The sequence below is a fragment of the Heterocephalus glaber genome, unplaced genomic scaffold (assembly GCF_053883595.1).
Source record: "Heterocephalus glaber isolate CG9 unplaced genomic scaffold, H.glaber_assembly_v1.0 deba00000676, whole genome shotgun sequence".
In the NCBI taxonomy this organism is placed as follows: Eukaryota; Metazoa; Chordata; class Mammalia; order Rodentia; family Bathyergidae; genus Heterocephalus; species Heterocephalus glaber.
Window position 1 is genome coordinate 6,598,773 of NW_028258156.1, and position 25,022 is coordinate 6,623,794.

General features: G+C 37.8%; 1 protein-coding gene and 6 pseudogenes across 1 annotated transcript in view; 5 read left to right on the forward strand and 2 right to left on the reverse strand.

Annotated features, from left to right (window-relative positions):
* The first annotated feature begins 282 nt into the window (after positions 1-282).
* On the forward strand, positions 283-568 carry LOC101698309 (putative monooxygenase p33MONOX pseudogene; annotated as a pseudogene).
* Positions 569-1,112: 544 nt separating this feature from the next.
* Positions 1,113-6,155, reverse strand: LOC147829236 (pre-mRNA-splicing factor SPF27 pseudogene; annotated as a pseudogene).
* Positions 1,113-25,022, reverse strand: part of Stk31 (serine/threonine kinase 31) — a 100,761-nt gene continuing 76,851 nt past the window's right edge. The window contains exon 25 of the mRNA XM_087206662.1: positions 1,113-14,260. Coding sequence (XP_087062788.1) covers positions 14,222-14,260 — 39 coding nt within the window. The 3' untranslated portion in view covers positions 1,113-14,221. The remainder of the gene's footprint in view (positions 14,261-25,022) is intronic.
* LOC101721662 (ubiquitin-conjugating enzyme E2 D3 pseudogene) lies at positions 6,697-7,161 on the forward strand (annotated as a pseudogene).
* LOC101698688 (BTB/POZ domain-containing protein 7 pseudogene) lies at positions 14,256-15,542 on the forward strand (annotated as a pseudogene).
* Positions 20,064-21,083, forward strand: LOC147829237 (protein SET-like; annotated as a pseudogene).
* Positions 21,086-21,638, forward strand: LOC101721303 (protein SET-like; annotated as a pseudogene).

The following is a 25,022-nucleotide window of genomic DNA, read 5'->3' on the forward strand; positions in this document are numbered from 1 at the left end:
ACCCAAGAGAGCATTCAGCGTTTCGAGCAACAGGCAGGGCTGAGAGATGCTGGCTACATACCGCACAAGGGCCTCACCACTGAGAAGACCAAGAACCTTGGAGTGGCAGAAGCACTCCATAAACTAAAGCTGCAGAGTGGACAGCCAACAAAAGAAGAGAAGCAGGCTGCATCAGCCCAAACCAGCCCAAGCAGCACCTCTCATTCTTCCTCGTGGCAGAAGTCCAGAGGCTGATTCACGTCAGGTTCCTCCGCAGCCTCAATGGGCCCAAATCCTAGCACCATGGATCCCGGAAGTGGGGATAAGTTTAGAAACTCATTAGATAAATGGAATGTCTCTGGACCAAGACCCCTCCAGAAGTCTAATTCTGGAGGTTTTGCTGTCCAGGACTTTGTAGCCCTCTCCCATGGAGCTGATCCGTGCCCAGGCCACCCGAATGGCTGAAGATTCAGCAACCTTCAAGCCGCCCAAGATGGACATCCCAGTGATAGACACGAAGAACCCACCACCGAGGACCCATAATCTCAAACCACATGACTTAAATGTGCTCATACCTACTGGGTTCTAGAGTGTTTTCCATCCCAGGGTAGAGGGTTTCTTGTGTCCCACTTCCCTTGGCTCTCAAATAGGAATTGTATATTTTTAAACTTCTTAAATGGAGGCTACCACTGGAAATACAATTAATTTTTGAGAAACAGTGTAAAGCTTGTACTTGTGTGGAAGAAAAAAACCTTTACATACTCTATCTTGGTTCTTATTTTTTCCCTTCCCCTGCCCTCCCTTCAACCCCCTCCACCCCATCTACAAAGTTTTTGTATCCATTTCTTCATTTTCTCATATTAATTCCATTCCCTTCTTTCCTTTCCCCTACCCCTCCCACTTCCCCTTCCCCTTTGCCCCTTTTCTTCCTATTTCACATTATCTATTATACCTTTTAGTCCTTATTTACACTTTTAGTTTCTCACACTAGAGAAATTATTCAGTATTTACACAAATGTGTCCTATTTATTTCACTTAAGAGTATCACCTCAATGTGCATCCATTTAGCTATAAATGTCTCTAGTTTCTCATTCTTTATGGCTGAGTAATATTCCATTTTATTTTTTAAAAACACATTTTCTTTATCCAGTCTCCAGTTGATGGGCATTTGGGCTGCTTCCAAGTTTTAGCTATTACAAATTGTGCTGCTATGAACATGGGTGCACATATATCACTGTGGTATAATTCTTGAGGCATGGAGGGGTTGAAGGGAGTACAGGGGAATGGGGAAAAAATAAGAACCAAGATGGATTATGTAAAGGGCAAATTTCCAATGATGAATGTCATTATATTGTATACCTTAAATGTACCAATAAAATTAACTTTTTAATTAATTTTTTAAAAAAGAAAAATGAGTTTGGAAGTATTCCTCTTTTATTTCTTTCAAGAACTTGAGGATTGGACACTAATTCTTCCTTAAATATTTGGTAGAATTAACTACTGATGCCATCAGATCCTGAGATTTTCTCCATTGTTATGCTTTTTATTATTTTTTTTAATTTACCTATTCTAGGCCCATTCAGATTTTCTACTGCTTCATGATTTGGTCTTGGTGAATTGTATGTCGGTAAGAATGTATCCATTTCTTCCAGGTTATCTAATTTATCGGCATTACTCTCTTGTGGTCCTCAAATTTCTGTGGTATCAATTGTAATGTCTCCTCTTTCATTTATAATTTTATTTGATCTTCTAGGTCAAGCTAAAGTTTTGTCAATCTTATTTTCATTTAAAAAAAGAAAATCTTTAGTTTCTTTGCTCTTTTCTATTGTTTTACTAGCCTCTACTTCATTTATTTCTCCTCAGACCTTTATTACTTCCTTTCTGCTGATTTTGGTCTGTCCTGTTTTCCAGCTCCTTGAGATATAAAGTTAGGTTGTTTCTTTTTTCTTAATATAGGTGTTTACTTCTACAAATTTCTTTCTCACAACTGCTTTTATCTCATAGGTTTTGGCAATATAGTATATTTGGTACATTTTCATGTCTCTCAAGATGTTTTTTATTACCCTATTGTCTTCTTTGATCCACTGCTTGAGAAGTTTGTTAATACACATATATTTATAAATTTTCCAGTTTACAATTTTTACAATTTTACAGTTGTGTTTCGATTTCTAGTTTCATACTGTTATGGTCATAAAGACATGATTTCAATCTTACTAAATTACTTATTGGTTAAGACATGTTTTGTGGACATGATCTACCCTGGAAAGTATTCCATGTGCTCTGGAAAAGAATTTGTATTCTGGTGGATGGAATCCTCTGTGTACGTATGTTAAATCCATTTGGTCTATAGTGTTGTTCAAGTCTGCAATTTCCTTACTGATTTTATGCCTGAATAGTCTATCAACTGCTCAATGTATTTAAGTTCCCTATTATTGTATTGCTGTTTTGCCCTGTAATTTTGCTATTTCTTTTATATATTTACATGCTTCAATGTTGAGAGTATATATAAGTGATGAATTAAGCCCTTTATCATTATATAATGACTTCGTGTTTTGTGATAGTTTTTTTACTTAAAGACTATCTTGTCTCATATAAATATAGCCATCTCTGCCGTCTTCATGTTACCATTTACATGAAATATCCTTTTCCATCCTTTTACTTTTAGACTGAGTTTAAAACTAAAGTGATGTCTCTAGTAGGCAGTATATGGTTGGATCTTGCATTTTGTGTAGGTTTTTTAGTTTTTTATCCACTTGGCTTATTATTTATCATTTGAGAATCTGATTCACTTATTTTAAAAATAATTATTTATAAAGACATGATTGGCATTTTGTTTTTCACGGTTTTTAGTCCTTTGCTCTATTCTTCCTCTCTTGGATTCTTCATAATTTGATTATTTTTTTAATTGAGAGGCTCTGATTCCTTCACTTGATACTGCAAGTATTTACTACTTTTTCTCCTTTGTGGTTACAAAGGAGAGGCTTACAGTTATAATGGTCTATTTTTAGCTAACACAATTTCAACCAACTTCTCCTGCCCCTAACATTTTATGCTGCTGTCACATTTATATTTTTTCATATCATGTACCCATCAGGAAATTATCATAACTATAATTTTAATACTTTTGTTATTTAATTTTTATGTTTCATGAACCACTAGTATTATTTTCAATTTGATATATTTTTACCTTTACAATGAGTTTTACACTTTTCTATTTTTAAGCTATTAGCATTCTTTCATTTCAATTTAAACAATTCCCTTTAGTGTTTCTTGTAAAATAGATCTATTGGTGATTAAACACTATGGCTTTTGGCTGAAAAATTCCTTCTCTTTCCTACATTTCTGAAGGATTACCTTGCTTGGTATAGCATTCTTAGCTGGACAGTTTTTTTGTTTTAGTTTTGCTGTTTTGTGTGGTTTTGTTTTTCCTTTTAGTATTTTGTATATACTATCCACTTTTTTCTGGCCTGCAGGGTATCTACTGATAGTCTTATGGAGGTTACTTTGTAAGTGATTTGTTGCTCTTCTCTTGCTACTTTGAATTCTTTGTCTTGACTATTGAGAATTTGTGTCCCCATGAGATCTATTTAATCTATTTAAGGCAGTGTATCTACTAGGGCAGCCCTGGTGCTTGAGGCCACAAGGGCCAGCCTAGCACTAAGGCAGGTATATGTGCTGAGACCACACGTACAGGTCTGGAACCTGGATCCTCAGGTTCTTGCAGCCTGGGTCTGTAAGGGCTGACCTAGCACCAGAGTATAGTGGAGTGAGCCCAGATTCTGGTTCTACAAGAGTGTGGACCACAAAAGCTGACCTAGCTCTGGTCAGCTAGACTGGTCTAGAATCTGAGTCCAATGCAGTCAGCATAGAGCCTGGAGCCATTAGAGCCATCTTGGTGGTATGGTAGTCCAGAACCTTAGTTCTGCCTGGAATCTAGGTCTGCAGTAGCCAACCTGGCTGTGGGGCTGACCTGGGACCACTAGGGTTAGCTGGCTCTGGGGAGGGCCTTAGAGCCTGGGGGTCAAGGGTTCCAACCTAGAACTGGAGAGGGGCTGACCACAGGACCATAGGACTCAATCTGATCTGGAAGTCTGGTGCGGGGGTCTGTAGCAGAGCCTGCTATTTCCTTCATTCTGTTCAAAAAAAAAAAAAAAAAAAAAACACTGGTGCTAGTATATATGAACTGCCAAAAGTAATTGTGAGACTGAACAAAAAGGCAAACAGATCAAAGATTACACAGGTGGGGACTTACTAACAGAAGCATGGTCAAGGGTGGCTGCAACACCAGTGGGCTTATAAGTGATAAAAAGTGACTTCATCCAACCCAAAATATACCTGGTTTATCTCAAGCTGGTATCAAAGATGTCAGGCATGTTCCTGGCACTGACAGTACCAGGGTCCACTTGTAAAGCTCCACATACCATTCTAACCAATCTTAGTAAGGAGCAATATTGACAGCTACAATTCAAGATGGCTGCAATCAGATCAAGCTGAATCTCTACACACTCAATCCCCTATGCAGAGGATATCTCTTTCCATACTGTGCTTCTGGGCTTGGGGAAGGGATTGCAGGAATAATGGGAAATTTTTCTTCCTACCCTCTTCATATATCTTCTATTTCTATGCTATGATCAAATGCTATCATCTCTCACCAGATTTCACAGCTCCTGAAAAGGTATTTTCACATGTGAACAATTGTTTAAATTGATGTTTCTATGGGAAGGAAAGCCCTGGAAAGTCCTATTCTATCATCTTGCTAATGTCACTCTCCTAATCTGTATGATTTGTGATGAAAAACTAGCTATTAATCTTATTGTGGATAGCTTGTATGTGATGACCCATTTCTCCCTTGCTACTTTTGACTTTCAGTAATTTGATTATGATGTGTCTACTTGTGTGTCTCTCTGAATTTATCTTACTTGTAGCTCACTGAGCTTCTTGCATATGCAGATTCATGTTCATCAAATTTGGGGATTTGTCATCCATTATTTCTCCAAATATCCTTTCTGTTCTTCTCTCCTTTCTTTCTGGAATTCTTTATGCTACTGGTATGCTTGCTGCATGGTATCCCAGAAGCTTCTTAGCTCCTGTCAAGTTTTCTTAATTTTCTTTCTGTTCCTCAGATTAGAAAATCCCAACTGACCTACCATTACAACCACCAATTTTCTTCTTTTGTCCTTTCAAATATGCTATTGAGTCCTATAATAAATTTTTCATTTACATTATTATACTTTTTACCCCACAATTTCTATTTGGTTCTTTTTTTAAAAAAAAAAAAGCTTGAGTTTTTTATAGCTATAAAAATACGAAGTTGATAACCTTTATTTCACAAAGATTCTCGATACAATTATTATAATAATCCATACATTATGGTTTCTAAACATTTACCCACTTATGGTTTTTGTGAGAGGCTGTTGTCTTTCATGGTTCAGGGATAGTTTAGATGGCTGATGTTTGTAAGAGCCCATCTTTTCTTCCTTTCTACTCAGCAAGTTAGTCTCTTCAGAAGTCTTGCCAGATATTTTCTTTGTTTGCTTCTGCCTGTTGCTGCTTAATTTGATAGATTTCATTTTCTAGTTGCACAATAGTCCGTTCAATCTCGTAATTCTTACTGACCAGGGACACCCAATTTGACTCCATTTCTCTCAATTTAGATCCAGCTGTGAGTTGCATGTTTTTCCGCTGCCAGTTTAAATCTTGAATATGTTTCCTTCACTTCTGAAGCTCTTTCTGTGCATGTTCAATCATATGAACTAGATTTTCATTATATACTTTCCAGGCATTACATCCATGCTGTGACATTAGCTCCAGATTCTCAATTCGTACTGCTTGGTGCTCTAATTGGGCCATAGAATTGTTTACTCATTCTTGCCATGCACTAATGTCATTTTTCTGACCTGAGGAAGGGGCTGGAAGTTCATATCGTTTCATACTGAACAATTCAATTGGTTGTCGAGCAGCCAGTTTTTCAAATTCATTTCTCATTAAGTCAGTTTCGAAAGCAGAATAATCCGGGGCTTTTAAGTAGCTCAGGTAGTTCTTGGTAGGTTGGTATCTGCGAGTTTCCCCCTCTACCAGAGCCGCAGCCGCTTCCCGCACGCCTGGCGCACGCCTTGATCAAAATACGGCAGCGCATCCACCACCACCTCTCGGGCCACCAACCCCGTGCCCGCCATGGCACAGAACGCACTCCCTCCTGCGTTTTTCTCTATTCTGGTTCTTTCTCTTTATTAGTATTTTCCATTTGGTAAAACATTGTTCCATGCTTCTAACACCTTAAATATTTGCTTTCATTCTTTAAACATATGTATAATAGTTGATACAGTCTTTGTGTTACTAAGTTCAACATCTAGACTTCTCTGGGGACAGTTTTTATTGACTGATTTTTCTTGCATCTTTCAGGCCATACTTTACTGTTTCATTGCATGTTGATTTTTTGTTCAAAACAGGAAATTTTAAATAATGTGGCAACTTTAGAAATCAGACTTCTCGGGCGTAGTCGAAGGTGCTGTTCTGAGGGGTAGGTGGCGGTGCACGGGCCGAGCAGGCCAGGGACTGGGCCGCCGAGCTGCGCTCGCTCGCTCGCTCGCTCCACGGCGTTGGCGGACGGATCCACGCGGTGAAGAGGCCCATGTCTGAGCCGCTGGGAGCCGAGGACCATCCAGACACAGCGGGACCTAGCACACGCGGCCACCGAGGACAGGGACAGCACGGACCATGGCGCTGAAGCGGATTAATAAGGAATTTAGTGATTTGACCCGTGACCCTCCAGCACAATGTTCTGCAGGCCCAGCTGGGGATGACATGTTCCACTGGCAAGCCACAATTATGGGTCCTAATATTTTTCTCTTCACAGAATGACAGCCCATATCAAGGTGGTGTATTCTTTTTGACAATTCACTTTCCTACAGACTACCCCTTCAAACCAGGTTGCATTTACAATAATTTATCATCCAAATATTAACTGTAATGGCAGCATTTGTCTCGATATCCTAAGATCACAGTGGTCTCCTGCTTTAACTATTTCTAAAGTTCTTTTATCCATTTGTTCACTGCTATGTGATCCAAACCCAGATGACCCCCAGTGCCAGAGATTGCACGGATCTATAAAACAGAGACAAGTACAACAGAATATCTTGAGAATGGACTCAGAAGTATGCCATGTGATGCTACCTTAAAATCAGAATAACTTGCATTATAGCTGGAATAAACTTGAAATTACTGTTCCTTTTTTGATTTTCTTATCTGGCTGCTCCCCTATCAGACCTCATCTTTTTTAATTTTATTTTTTGTTTACCTCCCTCCATTCATTCACATGCTCATCTGAGAAGACTTAAGCTCTTCCAGCTTTGGACAGTAACTGCTTTTAGAAACTGTAAAGTAGTTACAAGAGAACAGATGCCCAAGAGTCAGAATTTTTTTTAAAAAATGGAGCATGTGTAGTATGTGGCCAATGTCTTCACTCTAACTTGGTTATGAGACTAAACCATTCCTCACAGCTCTAACTGCTGAAGAAGCCAGCTGAGGGGGGGAGATGGATGCTCGGTTGTCAAGGCAAGGAAGCAGCATTATTCTAGCAGCATCCATTCTTGTTAAGCCTTCCACTGTTAGAGATTTGAGGTTACGTGATATACTTTATGCTCATAACTGATGTGGCTGGAGAATTGGTATTGAATTTATAGCATCGGCAGAACAGAAAATGTGAAGCATTTTATGCATGTCAATAAAGGAATGACCTGTTCTTGTTCTACAGAGAATGGAAATTGGAACTCAAACACCCTTTGTATTCCAAAATAGGGTCTCAAAACATTTTGTAATTTTCATTTAAATTGTTAGGAGGCTTGGAGCTATTAGTTACTCTATCTTCCAAAACACTGTTTAATACAGCACTGAGTAAATGATGCAAGTTGTCAATGGATGAGTGATCAACTAATAGCTCTGCTAGTAATTGATTTATTTTTCTTCAATAAAGTTGCATAAACCAAAAAAAAAAAAAAAAAGAAATCAGACTTCTCCCCTCAACTTGGGATTTGTAGTTATTCCTCTATTTGCTGAAGGTGATAATCAGTAACTTTTCCTGGACTAACGCTATGAGGGTTGTATTCTTTGTCATGGTCCATTTTGCTTAATGGTCACCTAATGACTGGGCATACATTTCTTTGAATGCCTAAAACAAATAAGTTTCCCAGCCCTTACTGAGCAGCTCCATGTATCTGCTGGGGCATACTTACAACATTCTGACAGCTTAAAACTCTGCATTACTTTTTCTATCTTGCTTTTCAGAACTTCCAAAACATTCAAAGATGTATGATTAGGCCTTTTGGGGTATTTCCTGGATACGTGCAAAGCCCTGAATATGCACACAACCTTCTAGATTCCCATGAATCTGTCAGAGCTTTTCAATTTATCCTAGGAGATCTCATTTTCTGTTAAATTATTTGCTCCAATTCACTGTCAGACAGCTGCCATGTTAAACAATTGCTGTGGCTTGTTTTAAACAAATGTCCTAGGAAAAGAATTTTTCCCACTGAGTTTTTGAATCAGGTGAAAACAAGTGCTGCTAATGGGTCTTTTTCAGCAAGCCACAAGACAGGTCAAATAGTGGCAGTTCTACTGCAATGGGACTTTTGAATAGCTCCAAACATTCTATTACTTCCACTGATGTTAGGCTACTTCTTTTCACAGCTAACATGACTATGGGAGGCTACTAGTTTACAAAGGTACTACAGAGCTGGAGATGAGGCAATGAGAATAGGTAAATTAAAACTCCACAAAATTTGATATTATTACCAACGTCCATCTATTTTTCTTTAATATTCTTCTGATTACTGCAAGCCTTTGATTAATTTCCAAAATTCTGAAAACTTGATTTTGACCTTTTTTTTGTAACATTTTTGTGCTTTTATTAAAGACTATTATATTTCCACAGCTCCTTATCAAAACTTTTTTTGTATATAATTTTAATGACAAAAGATATGGTTATGCCAGCCACTAATAAGACATAGATAAATACATTGTTCACTGAGTTAAAAGATAAGATGCTAAGAAGAAATCTAACAAATGCTGGCATTAAAATACATGTTGAAATGACTTTTCACTATGAAATGGACCAGAGGCTTCCCATTAATTTTTCCAGAGATGGTTTATACCTTTAGTCCTCTCATTTTCAAAAGTTTGACCTAAAACAGTACCGTTCATTATTACTTTAGTAAAATGTGCTGTCCTTGTCTTTATCCTTACCTCCAACCTTTCCCTGCTGAAATTATTGTTTAAATATTTTATTCTAAACAAATAGGAATATGTGATTTAGCTGTTCATACGTTTTATCAGGATTTCATCTCTTACAGAACAACTCAAGAACTCTGATCTGTCACCAAAATTCTTTTCCAGGGTTATTTCTCAACTCCTTCATAACTGTCCTATGTTACAGATAATCTGTTGGTCTTTCCCAAATCCATACTTGGAGCTTTCTTAATTTCCATGGTCTGCAATGCCCTTCCTCCAGTTCTAATCAAGCAATATTCTACTGGGCTCCTCTAAAATGAGTCAAATGTCTATTCATCAACCTCAGTATCCCTTCCTTTCTTCTTCCTTTAGGGCTTATCTTAGAGCATATCATATTTTCCAACATTCAAGACTACCTACAAAGTAGCAAATACATCTGTTTGCCTTCATAACAAGAGACATTCAAGAAGCATTTGGGTAACTGAACAGATAAGCTGAAATTTGTTACTTCTCACTACTCATTAATATTTGCCATTTAAAAAATGAAATAAAAATAAATACTATCTAACAGTATCCCCCAAAATCTGATTTTCACACTGGTTTCACAAGAGGTGACTTGCTAAATAGGATGTGAAGGAAAAAAGGATGTCACTGTTTTGGCAAACACTGGCCTAAATAAAACTAAACAAGTTTCTCTCCTACCGAACTTTTTAGAATCTTTACTATATAACATGCATGGTCAATCTCCAATTTAGCTCCCATTGTGGGTTTCTTTTTTTTGGTACCAGGGATCAAACTCGGGACCTTGCGCTTGTGAGGCAGGTGCGGTGCCACTGATCTAAATCCCTGGCCCTTAGCATCCATTGTGTCATAAACAACTAGTCCCAGAATTCATTTCTGTGCTAAGCATCCCAAAGAGCTAGTGTTCAACAGAACACACTTAGGAAAAGCTGGTATAATTCTTTAAGTAGTGAGTGTAAATAAAGTAGTCTATCCTTGCTTGCTCTAACTATTCAAGTTTGCTTTAAATCTATGTGCTGCCCCTTTAATACTGAATCAACTAAAAACAACTTCTATAATAGAAAACTCAAAAATTAGCAATGGCTTGACTATATGGCAATGGTTCCGGGTTTTTTTTTTGTTTTTTTTTTGGTACCGGAGATCTAACTCGGGACCTTGGGCGGAACCACTGAACTGAATACCCGGGCCTCCCTTTTTATTTTTAACTGATACATAAAAAACAGTACATAAGTATGAGATACCATATGATGTTTTGATACACGTATACCCTACTGCATGGTGTTCAAATCAGGATCTATCTCCTCAAACATTTATCATTTCCTTATGGTAAAAACATTCAAAACCTTTCTTGTAGCTTCTTTTAATATCTATAGCCATCCTACTATATAATAGAACATCAGAACTTCTTTCTCGTAATCATAACTTAATGCTCCTTAATCAACCTTTCACCATCCCTCCCTCCCAATAGTTAGTATTCAGCAGAATGACTTAAAGGTCTCATTAAAACAGATTGCTAGACTCCACTCCCTGGAGATTCTGATTTATTAGGTATGGAGTGCAGCCAAGAATCTGCATTTCTGACAAGTTCTCAGGTAATACTGAGGCCACAGGTAAAGGAACCACAAGTAACATACAATCTTGAGCCTAGTACAGATGACACAGAATATTAGGGACACCAGTTCTTTTCAATTTAATGCTCCATCATTCCAGTTCACAACTTGCATCCTCAACGTCACCTCATGATCCAAGCAGGTTACTCAGGTTCTAGCCATCATGTCAGCTTTTAGGCAGTAGGAAAGGGGTGAAAGCAAAAGAATATATCTTCCACCCACATTAGCTCCTTTAAAGAGCCTTATTATTAAAAACTTATCTCAAAATGCCTCAATTTACAGAGATAATGGTAACTGTAGTCTTACCAAGTATAAATATACTTCCACCCTAAATCAATTGCTGGGAATGTTACTAAGGATGAAAGGAAAATTGGATATTGATTAGGCAACACTACTTTAGTCTATATACATATCAATTACCAATTCCAATGGCTTTGCCTCCAAATTATCCCATAAATCTGTTCCATGTTTCATCTCTACTTTCACAGATCTTGCTTTTATCATCCCTCACTTCATTTATTATAATCACCTTCCAACTAGTCTCCCTACCTCCTATCCTGATAGGTAGAAAACTGACTTTGAGAGAGCTAAAGCTGCTTGTGCAGTACTCATAAGTCTTCAATAACTCTATGTTCCCTTCACAGAAATTAGGTATAAGCATTTTATTATTTTTGTACAAAGCTCTCATCTGACTATTCTTTCCACATCTTATATTTTACACTACTAACCACAACAAATTGTGTTCCCCTTCAATATCTTTATAATACATTCTCTACTAGCTAATTAAGATACTCTTGTCACTCTCTTTTACTAATCACCCTTTAAGATTTAATTAAGAAACATGCAGAGCAAGATAGTGGCTAAGATCCTCTAGTGATCTTCTCCCCAAAGACATACTAAGTTGAACAGCTATTCTCAGACCAAATTAACCTTCACAGGAGATAAGGAAATCAGGAGAGAGATCATAGTGCCTGCATTTAGTGTAACAAAATGAAAAGATGTACTAAAGAAGGCAAAAAGGAAAGAGTTGACCATGTTACCCTCTCTCAACTCCAAGCAATGGAAAGAAACATCTCCTCCTTGGGGAAGGGAGAGAGAATTATGCCCAGGTCTTAGACTTGAAACAGCATACGAGGCCTGCCATGGCAAAACCCAGTGATTGGTAAAACCCCATGATTCCTACCACCAAGCCAAGACCCACAGACTGAGTTACTGGAACTCTGTTAGGCCAGGCTGTTTACATCACCCATCCTCAGACCTTGGATGGCAGAGTGAGGAACAAGACTCCCCCAAAGCTGCCACAGGGTTTTGTTTTGGAGCCCAGTGGCAAGCTCACCTTAGCAAGACCAAGGAACCAGAAAGCCTCCATTTGTAGGCCAGAGTTCACAGTCAGAGCCTCTAGACCTTGAAGTAAGCCCAGGGCACATTTATCCCTCTTACTGACTGTGTAGGCCCTGCAGCTGTTAGATTCACGTGGTACCCCAGCTTAGCATCAGCCTAAGTTACCACGTGTCTGTCCGCCTTCACCAACAATACTCCAACCTTGGGCACAAAGATCCTGCTTACTGGGAGTAGGACAAGAGTAAGAAACACAAGACTGGGCCGGGGATTTAGCTCAGTGGTTCCTCCGCTGCCACACAAGCACAAGGTCCTGAGTTCGATCCCTGGTACAAAAAAAAGAGAGAAACACAAGACTTTGCCATAATACTTAGTGAAAAATAACACTGGACAGATCACAACAAACTTCGTCCCCAGAACTGCCTGTGGAGCCTCTGGAACAGCCCCAGTGCCAGAGGAAGACAGGCAGTCCCAGTCTATCAGACGACTATTCCATGTAACATACGGCTAGTTTCAGCAGTCTTGGACCATGAGTCCACCTCAGCAGTAGGCAACTCATAATAGTGTGGGTCTTGGTTCTAACCATGTTAGTGGGCCATGGACTCAGGGTATGATAGAGCTTGGCAGCATTTGTGGCCACAGGTTGACACAGAGTCTAGGGATGGTCCTCCAAGGTGACAACCTAGAGCCAGGCAGAATCCTACAATGCCTGACCACAGGCCCAAGACTTGATGCATCTGGACATCCAGGCCTATCCTGGCTCCAGGGAAAGACTTGTGAGAACAGATACTCTTTCTAGGAATCCTTCTGGTTCTTTCTGAACAGTACATCAACAGTATATTTGAGACAAACCTGGGCTTAGACTGCCCTCTAGTATGGAAACAATAATGAATCAACAACCACTTTCCAATAAACGTGGACCTATGTGCCATCCAGTGCTGAAATACTGGAAGTGACTGCAGACTTAGAAAAGGCAAGTAACCTACTTAGACTTTTTGGGACGATACACAAATAGCCACATTAGGAAGGCTGAGATAAACACCTAATCCTTCAATGCTCAGATGACATTACAATGCTAACAAGCATCAAGAGCTTTCAGAAAAACATGACTTCACCTAATACTCAAAATAAGGTGCCAGAAACTACTAGATAGTAATTAGTATGGAAGATCTCACACATACAGAATTTTTAAAACCTCTTTTAAGGAAACAGTGAGATTGATGAAAACAGAAATGTTTCAACACTCTAACCAAGAAATTTAAAGACGTGGAAGCAATTTTTTAGAAGTCAAATTCTTCAGAAAATACATGCAGTGATATTTAAAATGTGATAGAAGGCATCAGTAGCAGGACAAAACAAACAAAAGAAAGACAGTGTGCCTGAATGAGTTATTTGAAAAGACAGTTGGAAGAGAAAAATAAAAAGGAGGAATGAAGTATGCTTATGCCTGTAGGCATGTATAATCTTTTGACTTTCCTAGGCCACACTAAGAGGGAGAAGGATTGTTTTGGGACACATATAAAGTACACAGAATTTACATAAGCAATATAACATCCTTTTTTTATATATTTGTTATAATATTTTTAGAAGGAAAGTGGCCTGCACGCTGCAGGTTGGACACACCTGTACAAGAAATTTGGGACCGTATTTACCACTTACCAGTATGACCAAAAGTTCCATACAGGATCCATACAGAACCAAAGATTTAAATACAGGATGACCGATGGCGGGGTCGGGGCGGGATCTGGACCGGCTCCTCAGCAACGCGCAGGCGCCGCGCCGAGCCGAGCCTCTCCTGCTCCCTGTAGGACTCAAAATGGCGGCGAGGGAAACCTGGAGCAGTCCCTGAGCCATTGACAGGAAAGAGGGCGGCGGTGGCGGGCTGGAGAAGGATAGCCGCGGATGCTGGCACCAGTGCGGACGGCGATGCTGGTGGCGGCAGCGGGGGTGACAGCAGCTGTCCCAGCAGCAGCGGCGGGAGGAGCCTCTGGGAAATGGATGAAGAGGTTGCTGGATCCAGGGTTGAAGGTTCAAAAAGGCCTCTGAGATCACACTCTGAAGAAGCAGCAGATGGAGTGCCTGAGTGACTGAAGAAAATGGGTGCTAAGGCATCCAACAATCCTCATTCATGTTCCCCGACGGTAGGGGGAAATTCACAAGCCCAACAAACTTTTATAGGGACATCATCCTCTTCTCAGCAAGGCTATGGTTGTGAGTCAAAATTGTATAGCCTTGACCATGGCCATGAGAAACCATAAGACAGAGAAAGAGAGAACCTCTGACCTTTGCTACCCTCAAAAAGAAATTTATAAAGCGTCGAAAATCTAATAGGTCTGCCGATCATGCCAAGCAGATGCAAAAACTCCTCTCTGGATGGGATGTTAGAGATGTCAATGCGTTAGTAGAAGAATATGAGGGAACTTCAGCCTAAAAGGAACTTTCTCTACAAGCCAGTTTGGCTAGACCAGAAGCCCGGACATTGCAGAAAGATATGGCTGATCTTTGAGTGTAAGTATTGTACTGATCGAGACTTAATATTTCAAGAAACTTGTTTTCCTGTTTATGGTGCCATTTTGGCAGCAAGGTGTCCATTTTTTAAAACACTGCTTGCTTCCTCGCCTGAGTATGGGGCAGAGATAATAATGGACATCAATACAGCTGATATTGTTATGCCCATGTTTTCTGCTTTGTTACACTCCCTTTATACAGGAGAGTTTGGAATGGAGGACTCAAGGTTTCAAAATGTTGACATCTGGGCCAGGGATTTAGCTCAGTGGTTCTGCTGCCTGCTTCGCAAGCACAAGGTCCCGAGTTCGAACCACGGTACCAAAAAAAAAAAATTGTCGACATCCTTGTTCAACTTAGTAAAGAATTTGGAACACCAAACTCCTTTGATGTAGATATGCGTGGACCCTGATTACATGTGTTATTATGATGTTGTCCTTAGTTTTTCTTCAGACTCTGAACTGGTTGAAGCTTTTGGGGGAAATCAGAACTGCTTAGATGAAGAGCTGAAAGCCCACCAAGGCTATTATTTCTTCATGGTCTCCATTTTTTCAAATTTTATTACAAAAGAGGATACGGACTGGTGAAGAAATCAAAGTCCGAACTTTGAGGACTCCCACAAGAATTATATTAGATGAGTCCATTATACCAAAAAAATATGCAAAGGTGATACTACACTGTATGTATACCGACATGGTAGACCTCTCCATTTTACACTGTAGCTCCTCTGTGGGGAGTCTCAGTGAAGTTCAGGCTCTCGTTGCAGAGAAGCCAAACATGGCCAGGGCAGAAGAAGCCATGTAACTTTGCCACACAGCACTGTTCTTGGAATTTAACATGCTTGCACAAGGTATGAAATTCTGATGTTTATTTCTGAAATTACAAATTTGTCTTCCACTGTGAAAACACAGCCAATTTGTTCTATGATATCAGTGTTTGGGATGTGCAAGGTCAGTTTTTTTGAGCCTACAATTATGACATCTGAGACAGATGAAGGATCAGTATTAATGCGACTGTTTTTAATATTAAAATCAAGCATTCAGTTCTAACTAAGCGTTAAATGAGACTTCAGACTCTTTCCTAATGTAAAATGATAGGTGTGAGATATATAATTACCCAACTACACTCTCCACTCAAGCTTTGAAACTAGCCCAGTTTTCCTGATTGCAAGGTTAGATTCTCATATTTACATTCAATGCTTTGTTAACGTTTAAATGTTTGGAATTAAAATAAATTCATTATAAAAATGAAGACAGCCACATTTATATATAAATTTATTTGGGTGAGAGAATTGAGTAAGCCTTCTGATTTAAATTTTAAAATACTTTGTATCTTACTTTTAATCAACTTGTATATCAGATAGTCGCCTACAGGGTATAAAGCACAGTGCTAAACTCACATGCCTTATTAAGTTACTTTCAACCTAAAATTTTAAATTAGGAACAGCATTTTTTGTGATAGGCAAATTAATATATGAAAGTTACATTTGTAAAGTAAATATCTGTTGATAACTATTAAGAATCTTGACATTTCAGAGCTGGAAAGAGATCTTTCATGAGAGAACAAAGGAGTTTGCTGTCCTACAGAAAGGGAGAATACAGTTTTCTGTGACCATATATTAAAGGAAACAAGCTATATGACCTGAGATTACTTTAGAAATGTAATTAAGTTAGTGCATGTTAACTAAAAGAATATTAGAAGCCACCAATTACAATGTTATCAGATAATAAGCCAGGCACAAGGACACATGCCTGTAATCCCAGTTACTGTACTTGGAAGGCTGAGGCAGAAGAATTTAAATTTGAGGGCTGCCTGGGCAACTTAGCAAGATATTACCTCAAAATAAAATTTTTAAAGTGCTGAGGATGTAGCTCAGTGATAATATTCTTCTCTAGCATGCTGGAGGACCTGGGTTCAATCCCCATTACCGCAAAATATGAATCATGCAATAAAAGACTATTTAAATATCAGACCATAGAAAAATATGTCAAAAATAACCTATCAGTGACCTACCATTCTTCTTTAAAATCAAATTTGTCAGAAAAAGCTTCTACAGAAAAATTGGAAGTCTGCAACATTACTAAAAAGGTACAACAATCTTTATTTTCTGTAATTGTTTTTTAGTTTTTAATATGCTTAAACAATTAAAAATAATGAAATGTTTCCATTCAACCCAGCTGTTCCCTTTCTAGGTATCTTCCCAAAAGAGTTAAAGACATCATATTACAATTACACATGTATACCCATGTTTACAGCAGCACAAGTCATAATAGCTAAATTTTGGAAGTGGCCTGTATGTCCATCAACAAATGAATGGTTAATGAAAATGTGGTTTTTATACATAATGGACACCGCTCTGCCATAAAAAAGGATAAATTTTAGTCATTTGTAGGAAAATGGATCACTATAAGACCATAATGTTAAGTGAAAGAAATCAGACACAAGTTTAAATATCACAGTTTTTCTCATATAAGAAAACCAAAATAAAAATAAAGAGCAAAAAATAAGTTTATAGAAATGGGGAGGTAGATCTTTTGGAAAAGGGAAGGGGACCAAGAGATGAAGGGAGGGAAAAGGAATGGAGAGGAGAAAAAGATGAAAAAAAGAATTAAAATGTCCTTATAAAACCAACTCCCCACAATGAATGTACTCATTATGTGCCACAAACATGTACTAATAAAAAATTTAAAGGATAAAAAATAACCAAAATGTATCGTATATACTTTGCATATTTAAAAAATGAGAATATATTCCTTAATGTAACTTTTTAAAGTTTTGAGTGAAAAGTAAAATTATGAGGCAGCTCTCGGATCTTTGGTAAAAATAAATAAATAAATAAATAAATAAATAAATAAATAAATAAATAAATAAATAAATATAGGATGACAAAAAATGGCTTTTTTGTTCATTTTTATAACAGGAAATATAAAAAGGACAATTTTATTAAATTTACTCAATAAAAGAATTGACTGGCTGAAATGACGCCTGCCTGAGCCATGCTCGGGACAGTCCGTACTGTCAAGTGCTGTCAAGTGCACTACACTCGGGGTAAACTGTTAAGTGGTTAAATGAGTAAATATTCAGGTTATGGGTTTCAAAAAGGACTTGAGAATGCCAAAGGGGTAGGAAATTTTTTCAAACAAACAATAAAGATAACTTCTCAAACCTGGAGGATATGCAACAAAATCTATCCCATGACATCTTTCAAAGGTGAAAGATCAAAAAGAAAATGGGGCTGGGAATTTAGCTCAATGGCTTTGCACCTGCCTTGCAAGGGCAAGGCCCTGAGTTCGATCTCCAGTACCAAAACAAAAGAAGAGTCTCATGGTTGCAGAAGAAAAGAAACAATATATAAGGTATCCTAATTCACCTGACAGCAGATTTCTCAGCAGATGTTTTGGTCCAAGACAATATGGTACAAGGTTTTCACAGTACTAAAGGAAAAAAAATGTCATCCAAGAATAGATTGTTCTCAGAGGAAAGGGGATCAAAAGATAGAGGGAGGGGTAAGGAGACTAAGAATAAGGGATGAGGAAATATATATATTTCCTCTTGCTGAATTAGCCCCTTTATCATATAATAATCAAACTTGTCTCTCTTTGGTGCTTTTGACTTATTATCTACTATAGTTAAAGCTATTTTTTATTTCTTTTTATTCTGTTTGGATTCCATCCTTTTACTTTCAGTCTTCAGAGGTGAAGTTCAGATTTTTGTAAGCAGCAAATAGTTGGGCCTTGATTTTTATCCATTCAGTTTTTAAATTGGAGAACTTAATCTTGTTGATAGTTATGGACTTACTATAGCCATTACATAACTTGTTTTCTGGTTTTGTTGTAGTTCCCCTTTCTCCCTTTCTCACAGTCTTCTTTTGCTGCTAAGTGATGTACTGTATCATGTTTAGATTCATTATTTTGGGTTGTCTAATGTATATATTTTCTTTGTTAAAACATTTCATTGTGGGCCGGGGATTTAGCTCAGTGGTTTCGTTGCCTGCTGCGCAAGTGCAAGGACCCGAGTTTGATCCCCAGTACTTTAAAAAAGAAGAAAAAAAAGAAAAAAAAAAAACCATTTCATTGTAACTATTTTTAAATAATAGCAACTTATTATGATCAAAAGGATGAACAGAAACTGCAGGCATGGTGGCACATGCCTGTAATTCCAGCACTCTGGGAGGCTGACAGGAAGATTGCAAGTTCAAGCCTGGCCTGGGAAACTTAAAGTGATTTATTGAGAAAAACATAATGAAAAAAAAAATAATGAAAGCTGGGACTGGAGATTTAGCTTTGTCTTCAATAACCAGTACCACAGAAAACAAAACAAAACAAAAACACCCTAAAACCCAGAAACAAAAGGTCAAGAGATGTACAGCAAAAGAAACCACCAACAGAGTGAAGAAACAACCCACAGAATGAGAAAATACTTTTACCAGCTATTCCTCAAAGGACTAATATCTAAATACAGAAAGAACTAAAAAAAAAAAAAATCAGAACATGCAAATGTAAAGACTCAATCCAAAAATAGGCATCTGAAATGAATAGACACATTTCACATGAAGAAGTACAAACAAGAAGTAAACATATTAAAAAATGTTCAACATCACTGGTCATTCAAGAGATGCAAATTAAAACAACACTGAGATTTCATTTAACTCCAGAAGAATGGCTATCATCAAGAAATCAAGCAATAACAAATCCTGGCAAGGCCATGGGGAAAATGAAACCCTTCTTGTAGAAATGGCAAACAAACATATGAAAAAAATGTTCAACATCACTGGTCATTCGAGAGATACAGATGAAAACAACACTGAGATTCCACCTCACCCCAAAAAGAATGGCTGCTATCAAGAAATAAACCAACAACAAATGCCAGTGGGGCTGTGGGGAAAGAGGAACCCTGCTCCACTGCTGGTGGGAGCATCGACTGGTGCAACCACTGTGGAAATCAGTATGGAGATAACTCAAAGAACTTGGACTGCAAGTCCCATTTGACCCAGCTATTCCCCTGCTGGGTATCTTCCCCAAAGAATTAAAAGAATCATACTACAGTGATACATGCTCACCCATGTTCATAGCTGCACAGTTTGTAATAGCTAAAACTTGGAAACAGCCCAAATGCCCATCAACTGGAGACTGGATAAAGAAAATGTGGCTTTTTAATAAAATGGAGTACACTACTCAGCCATCAAATATGAGAAATTAGAGACATTTATTGCTAAATGGATGCACATTGAGGCAATACTCTTAAGTGAAATAAATAGGACACACGTGTAAATACCAAATAGTTTCTCTAGTGTGAGAAACTGAAAATGTAAATAAGGACTAAAAGGTGTAATAGATAATGTGAAATAGGAAGAAAAGGGGCAAAGGGAAAGGGGAAGTGGGATGGGTAGGGGAAAGGAAAGAAGGCAATGGAATTAATACAAGAAAATGAAAAAAAGGAAACAAAGTCTTTGTAAATAGGGAGGGATGGAGGGGTTGAAGGGAGGGCAGGGGAAGGGGGAATAAATAAGAACCAAGAAAGATTATGTAAAGGCGCAAATTTCCAATGATGAATGTCATTATATTGTACACCTAAAATGTACCAATAAAAGGATATATTAAGAAAAAGAAACCCTTCTCCACTGCTGGGTCGAGTGTAAATTGGTAGAACCAATATGGAAATCAGTATGGAGATTTGTCAAAAACTAAAACTAGAGGTTTCATTTGACACAGCTACTTCCCCTCTTGGTATCTTCCCCAAAGAGTTAAAAGCATCATACCACAGTGATATACGCACATCCATGTTTATAGCAGCACAATTTGGAATAGCTAAATCTTGGAAACCCAGATACACATCAATAGATAAATGGATAAAGAAAATCAGGATTTCCCTCATATCATGGCCCCCAAGCGCCAGGCTCCACTCAACCCTCTGACCAAAGAGCCCTGACAGTCTCCGGGCCCCAAGTCCGAGATAGCATCTGCCTCGCCGGGCCTACCCAAGGGAGAAAAAGAACAAGAAGCAATTGAACATACTGATGAAGTACAAAATGAAACAGACTTAATGAACAAGCTGTGAGGAGATATTGAAAGTAGAACAAAAATGTAATAAACTTAACCATTTTTTCAGAAGAGGTCAGAACTGATCGGCAAAATCCCAAATTTTGGGGTAACAACATTTGTTAACCATCTACAAGTGTCTGCGCTGCTTGGCGAGGAAGACAAAGAGGCACTGCATTATTTGACCAGAGTCAAAGTGACAGAATTTGAAGATATACAATCAGGTTACAGAATAGATTTTTATTTTGATGAAAATCCTTACTTCAAAAATAAAGTTCTCTTGGGCCAGGGATTTAGCTCAATGGTTCCGCTGCCTGCCTCGCAAGTGGAGGGACCCAAGTTCGACCCCCAGTACCAAAGTAAGTAAATAAAGTTCTCTCCAAAGAATTTCATCTGAACAAAGAGTGGTGATCCATCTTCAAAGACCACTGAAATCAAATGGAAATCTGGAAAGGATTTGATGGAACATTCAAGTCAAACACAGAATAAAGCCGGTAGTAAGCGGCAGCATGAAGAACCCAAGAGCTTCTTTACCTGGTTTACCGACCATTCTGATGCAGGCACAGATGAGTTAGGAGAGGTCATCAAAGATGCTATTTGGCCAAATCCCTTGCAGTACTACTTGGTTCCTGATATGGATAATGAGGAAGGGGAAGGAGAAGATGATGATAATGATGAAGAAGAAGGATTAGAAGACATTGATGAAGAAGGGGATGAAGATGCAGGTGAGGATGAAGATGATGATGAAGTGGAGGAAGGAAAGGAGGGTGAAGGAGATGACTAATGAACACTGATGGATTTCAACCTTTTTCTTTTTTTAATTTTCTCTAGTCCCTAGGAGCAAGTTGCAGTCTTTTTTCCCCCTCTTGTGCTGAGTCGTCCTGTTCTTAAAGTCTTTCCTCAAACACCATGGTTCTCAACTTATTTTGTGGGGAGATACCTTGAGCAGAATACAATGGAAAAGGGATCTCTAGAACTTTCTGTTCTAAATTCATTTTGATCCCCTCCTGTCCACACAAACTGTATGATATCAACACCACCATGCTCTGTGGGAAAAAAGAAAACCCTTCTGCTGCCTTCACTCTGCTGGAAGCTGGAGGGTGCTAGGCCCCTGTGAAGTAGTGCATAGAATTCTAGCTTTTTTCCTCCTTTTTCTGTATATTGGGCTCAGAGATTACAGTGTCTCTATGTAAACATGGACAGTTAGCACTTACCAACATGTACCTACTTTCTCGTTTAAAAAAGAAAAGAAAATTTTTTAAATGGGGTATAGAAGGTCACCAAAGGGTGGGTTTGAGATGTTTGGGTGGGTTAAGCGGGCATTTGACAACATGTCTTCTCCTTTGGCATGTTTAACTGAGATGTTAACAGATATCCTTGCAGTTTAAGATGACACTTTTAGAATAAAATTCTCTCCCAATTAAAAAAAAAAAAGAAAATCTGGTTGTTATACACAATGGAGTACTACACTGTTATAAAAAAGGATAGACTGGAGACATTTTTAAGCAAATAGATGCACTTTGAGAACAATTTTAAGTGAAATAAATCAGACATACATGTTTATATATCGCATTGTTTCTCTTGTGTGAGAGACTCAAAGAGTAAATAAGAACCACAGATATTGGGAAGAAGGAAGAAAATGTTCAAATGAGAAGGGGAACAAGGGGGGGGGCGGGATAAAAGAAGAGAAAAGGAAACAAGTAGAAAAAAATGGAAACAAAGCTTTTGTAAATGGGGAAGGAAAGGTGAGGTGAAGGGAAAGGAATGAGGAAAAAAGAATCAAGATAAATTATGTACAGGTACAAATTCCCTATGATGAATGTGATAATGTATACTCAAAAAAATCAATAAATTAAAAGATGAAGAGAAAATATATTAACAAGAAAACTCTGTATCTTCACTCCATTCTTCCCTGCATACTAAACTTTTGATACCCCATTTTATATTTTTATCACCTATCTCTTAACATATTAATGTAGGTATTATCTTCATTGTTTTCTAGTCTTTATACTTAAGATACAGATGACTTTTTTTTACTTTTTTATTTATATATGTTTGCAGGATATAAAGATTACATGCCTTGTGGGAAGTTAGTACATGCACATAACACAATAATTCTTTTTTCATTCCCTTCCTCTTCTCTCCCTCCTCTTCGCTCCATCTCTTCCCCTTTGAGAAAGATCTCTCTCCCTACTTCCTATTATCTTCTATTTATATTTTGGTTTTCTCATATGAGAGAAACCATGCAATAATTAAGCCTATGTGTCTGATTTACTTCATTTAACATTGTGGTCTCGAGGTACATCCATTTTTCTACTATTGACTCAAGTTCAGCCTTTATGGCAGAGTAGTACTTCACTGTCTGTAAATACCACATTTTCTTTATCCATTTATGTGTGTTTTGTTTTGGTTGGCTGGGTTTTTGTTTTTTTGTGGGTTTTTTTGCAGTACCGGAGATCGAACTCAGAACCTTCCCCTTGCAAGGCAGGTGCAGTGCCACTGAGCTAAATCCCCAGGCCCCATTTATCTGTTAATGGACATACAGCCTACTTCTGATTTAGCTATTACAAACTGTGCTGCACATGGATATGCATGTATCACTGTAACATGATGTCTTTAATTCTTGTGGGAAGATACCTAGAAGGGAAGTAACTGGGTCAAATGGCATTTCTAGTTTTAAGTTTCTGAGGAATCTCCACAGTTGTACTAGTTTACATTCCCACCAATAATGTAGATGGGGTCCTTTTTCTCCCTCAGCCTCGCCAGCATTTATTATTTGATTTCTTGATAGCCATTCTGGGGTAAGATGGGATCTCAGTGTTGTTTTAATTTGCATTTCTCTAATTGCCAGAGATTATTTATGTACTTCTTCATGTATTTATTCATCAGAGAGTGTCCAATTCATTTCAGTTACTCATTTTTTTGACTGGGTCTTTTATTTTGAGGTGGTCTAATTTTTTGAGTCCTTTATGATAAAGATGATTTATACATCATATTTACAATATTACAGCATTCAGAATTTGTATAATCACTCTTACCAGTGAGTTTTACATTCTTATTCATTAATGTCACTCTAACCACTTTTATTTGACATACTGCTGAAAATCCTAACCAGAGCAATCAGGCAAGAGAAAGAAATAAAGGGCATCTAAACTGGAAAAGTAGGAAGTCAAACTGTCTCTGTACATAAATGATATGATCTTATATTTAGAAAATTCCACCAAAAAAAACTATTAGAACTATATGAGTTCAGTAAAGTTGCATGATGCAAAATCTACATTCAAAAATCAATATTGATGCTATATGCTGATAGCATATTGTCTGAAATAGAAATCAAGAAAGGAATTTCATTTACAATACACAAAAAATATTCCAGAATTTAACTAAAGAGGTGAAAGATCTCTATAATAAAAGTTACAAAACATTCATGAAAAAAATTGAAAAGGACACAAAGAAGTAAAAAGAAACCTTGTGTTCATGTATTGGAAGCATATTACTAAAATGTCCATACGACCTAATGCAATTTACAGATTCAATTCAATCCTTAACAAAATACTAATGACAATCTCCATAGAACTTGAAAACACAATTCTAAAATTTATTATCTGGAACCACAAAAAAAAGAAATAGACAAGGCTATCTTGAGCAAAAAGAACAAAGCTGGAAGCATCATACTACTTGACTTCAAAACACATAATAAAGCTATAGAAATCAAAACTGCATGATAGTGGCATAAAAACAGACACATTGACCAATGGAACATGACAGAGAGCCTAGAAGTTACTCGTGCATCTACAGTAAACTTTTTTGACAAAGATGCTAAGAAAAGGCACTGGAGAAAGGACACTCATTTTAATAAATGGTACTCAGAAACTGGTCACCTACATGCAGAAGAATGAAACTAGCTGCCAGCTGCAAAAAATCAACTCAAACTGGATTAAAGACTTAAATGCTATAAATGAAACTATGAAACTACCAGAAGACAACACTGAGGAAACACTTCAGGATATTAGAATGGGCAAAGAATTTTTGAACAAGGCCCCAAAAGCATAAACTGACAAATGGAAGTACATCAAACTAAAAATCTTTTGTACAACAAAGGAAACAATCTACAGAGTAAACAGACAACATACAGAATAGAAAATATTTGCAATTTATCCGACAAGGAGTTGGTATCCAGAATACATAATGCCAAAAACTAAATATCAAAAAATAAATTGATTAAAAACTAGGCAATATATAAATAGACATTTCTCAAAAGAAGATATACAGGGACCAGGGGTTTAGCTCAGTGGTTCTGCCACCT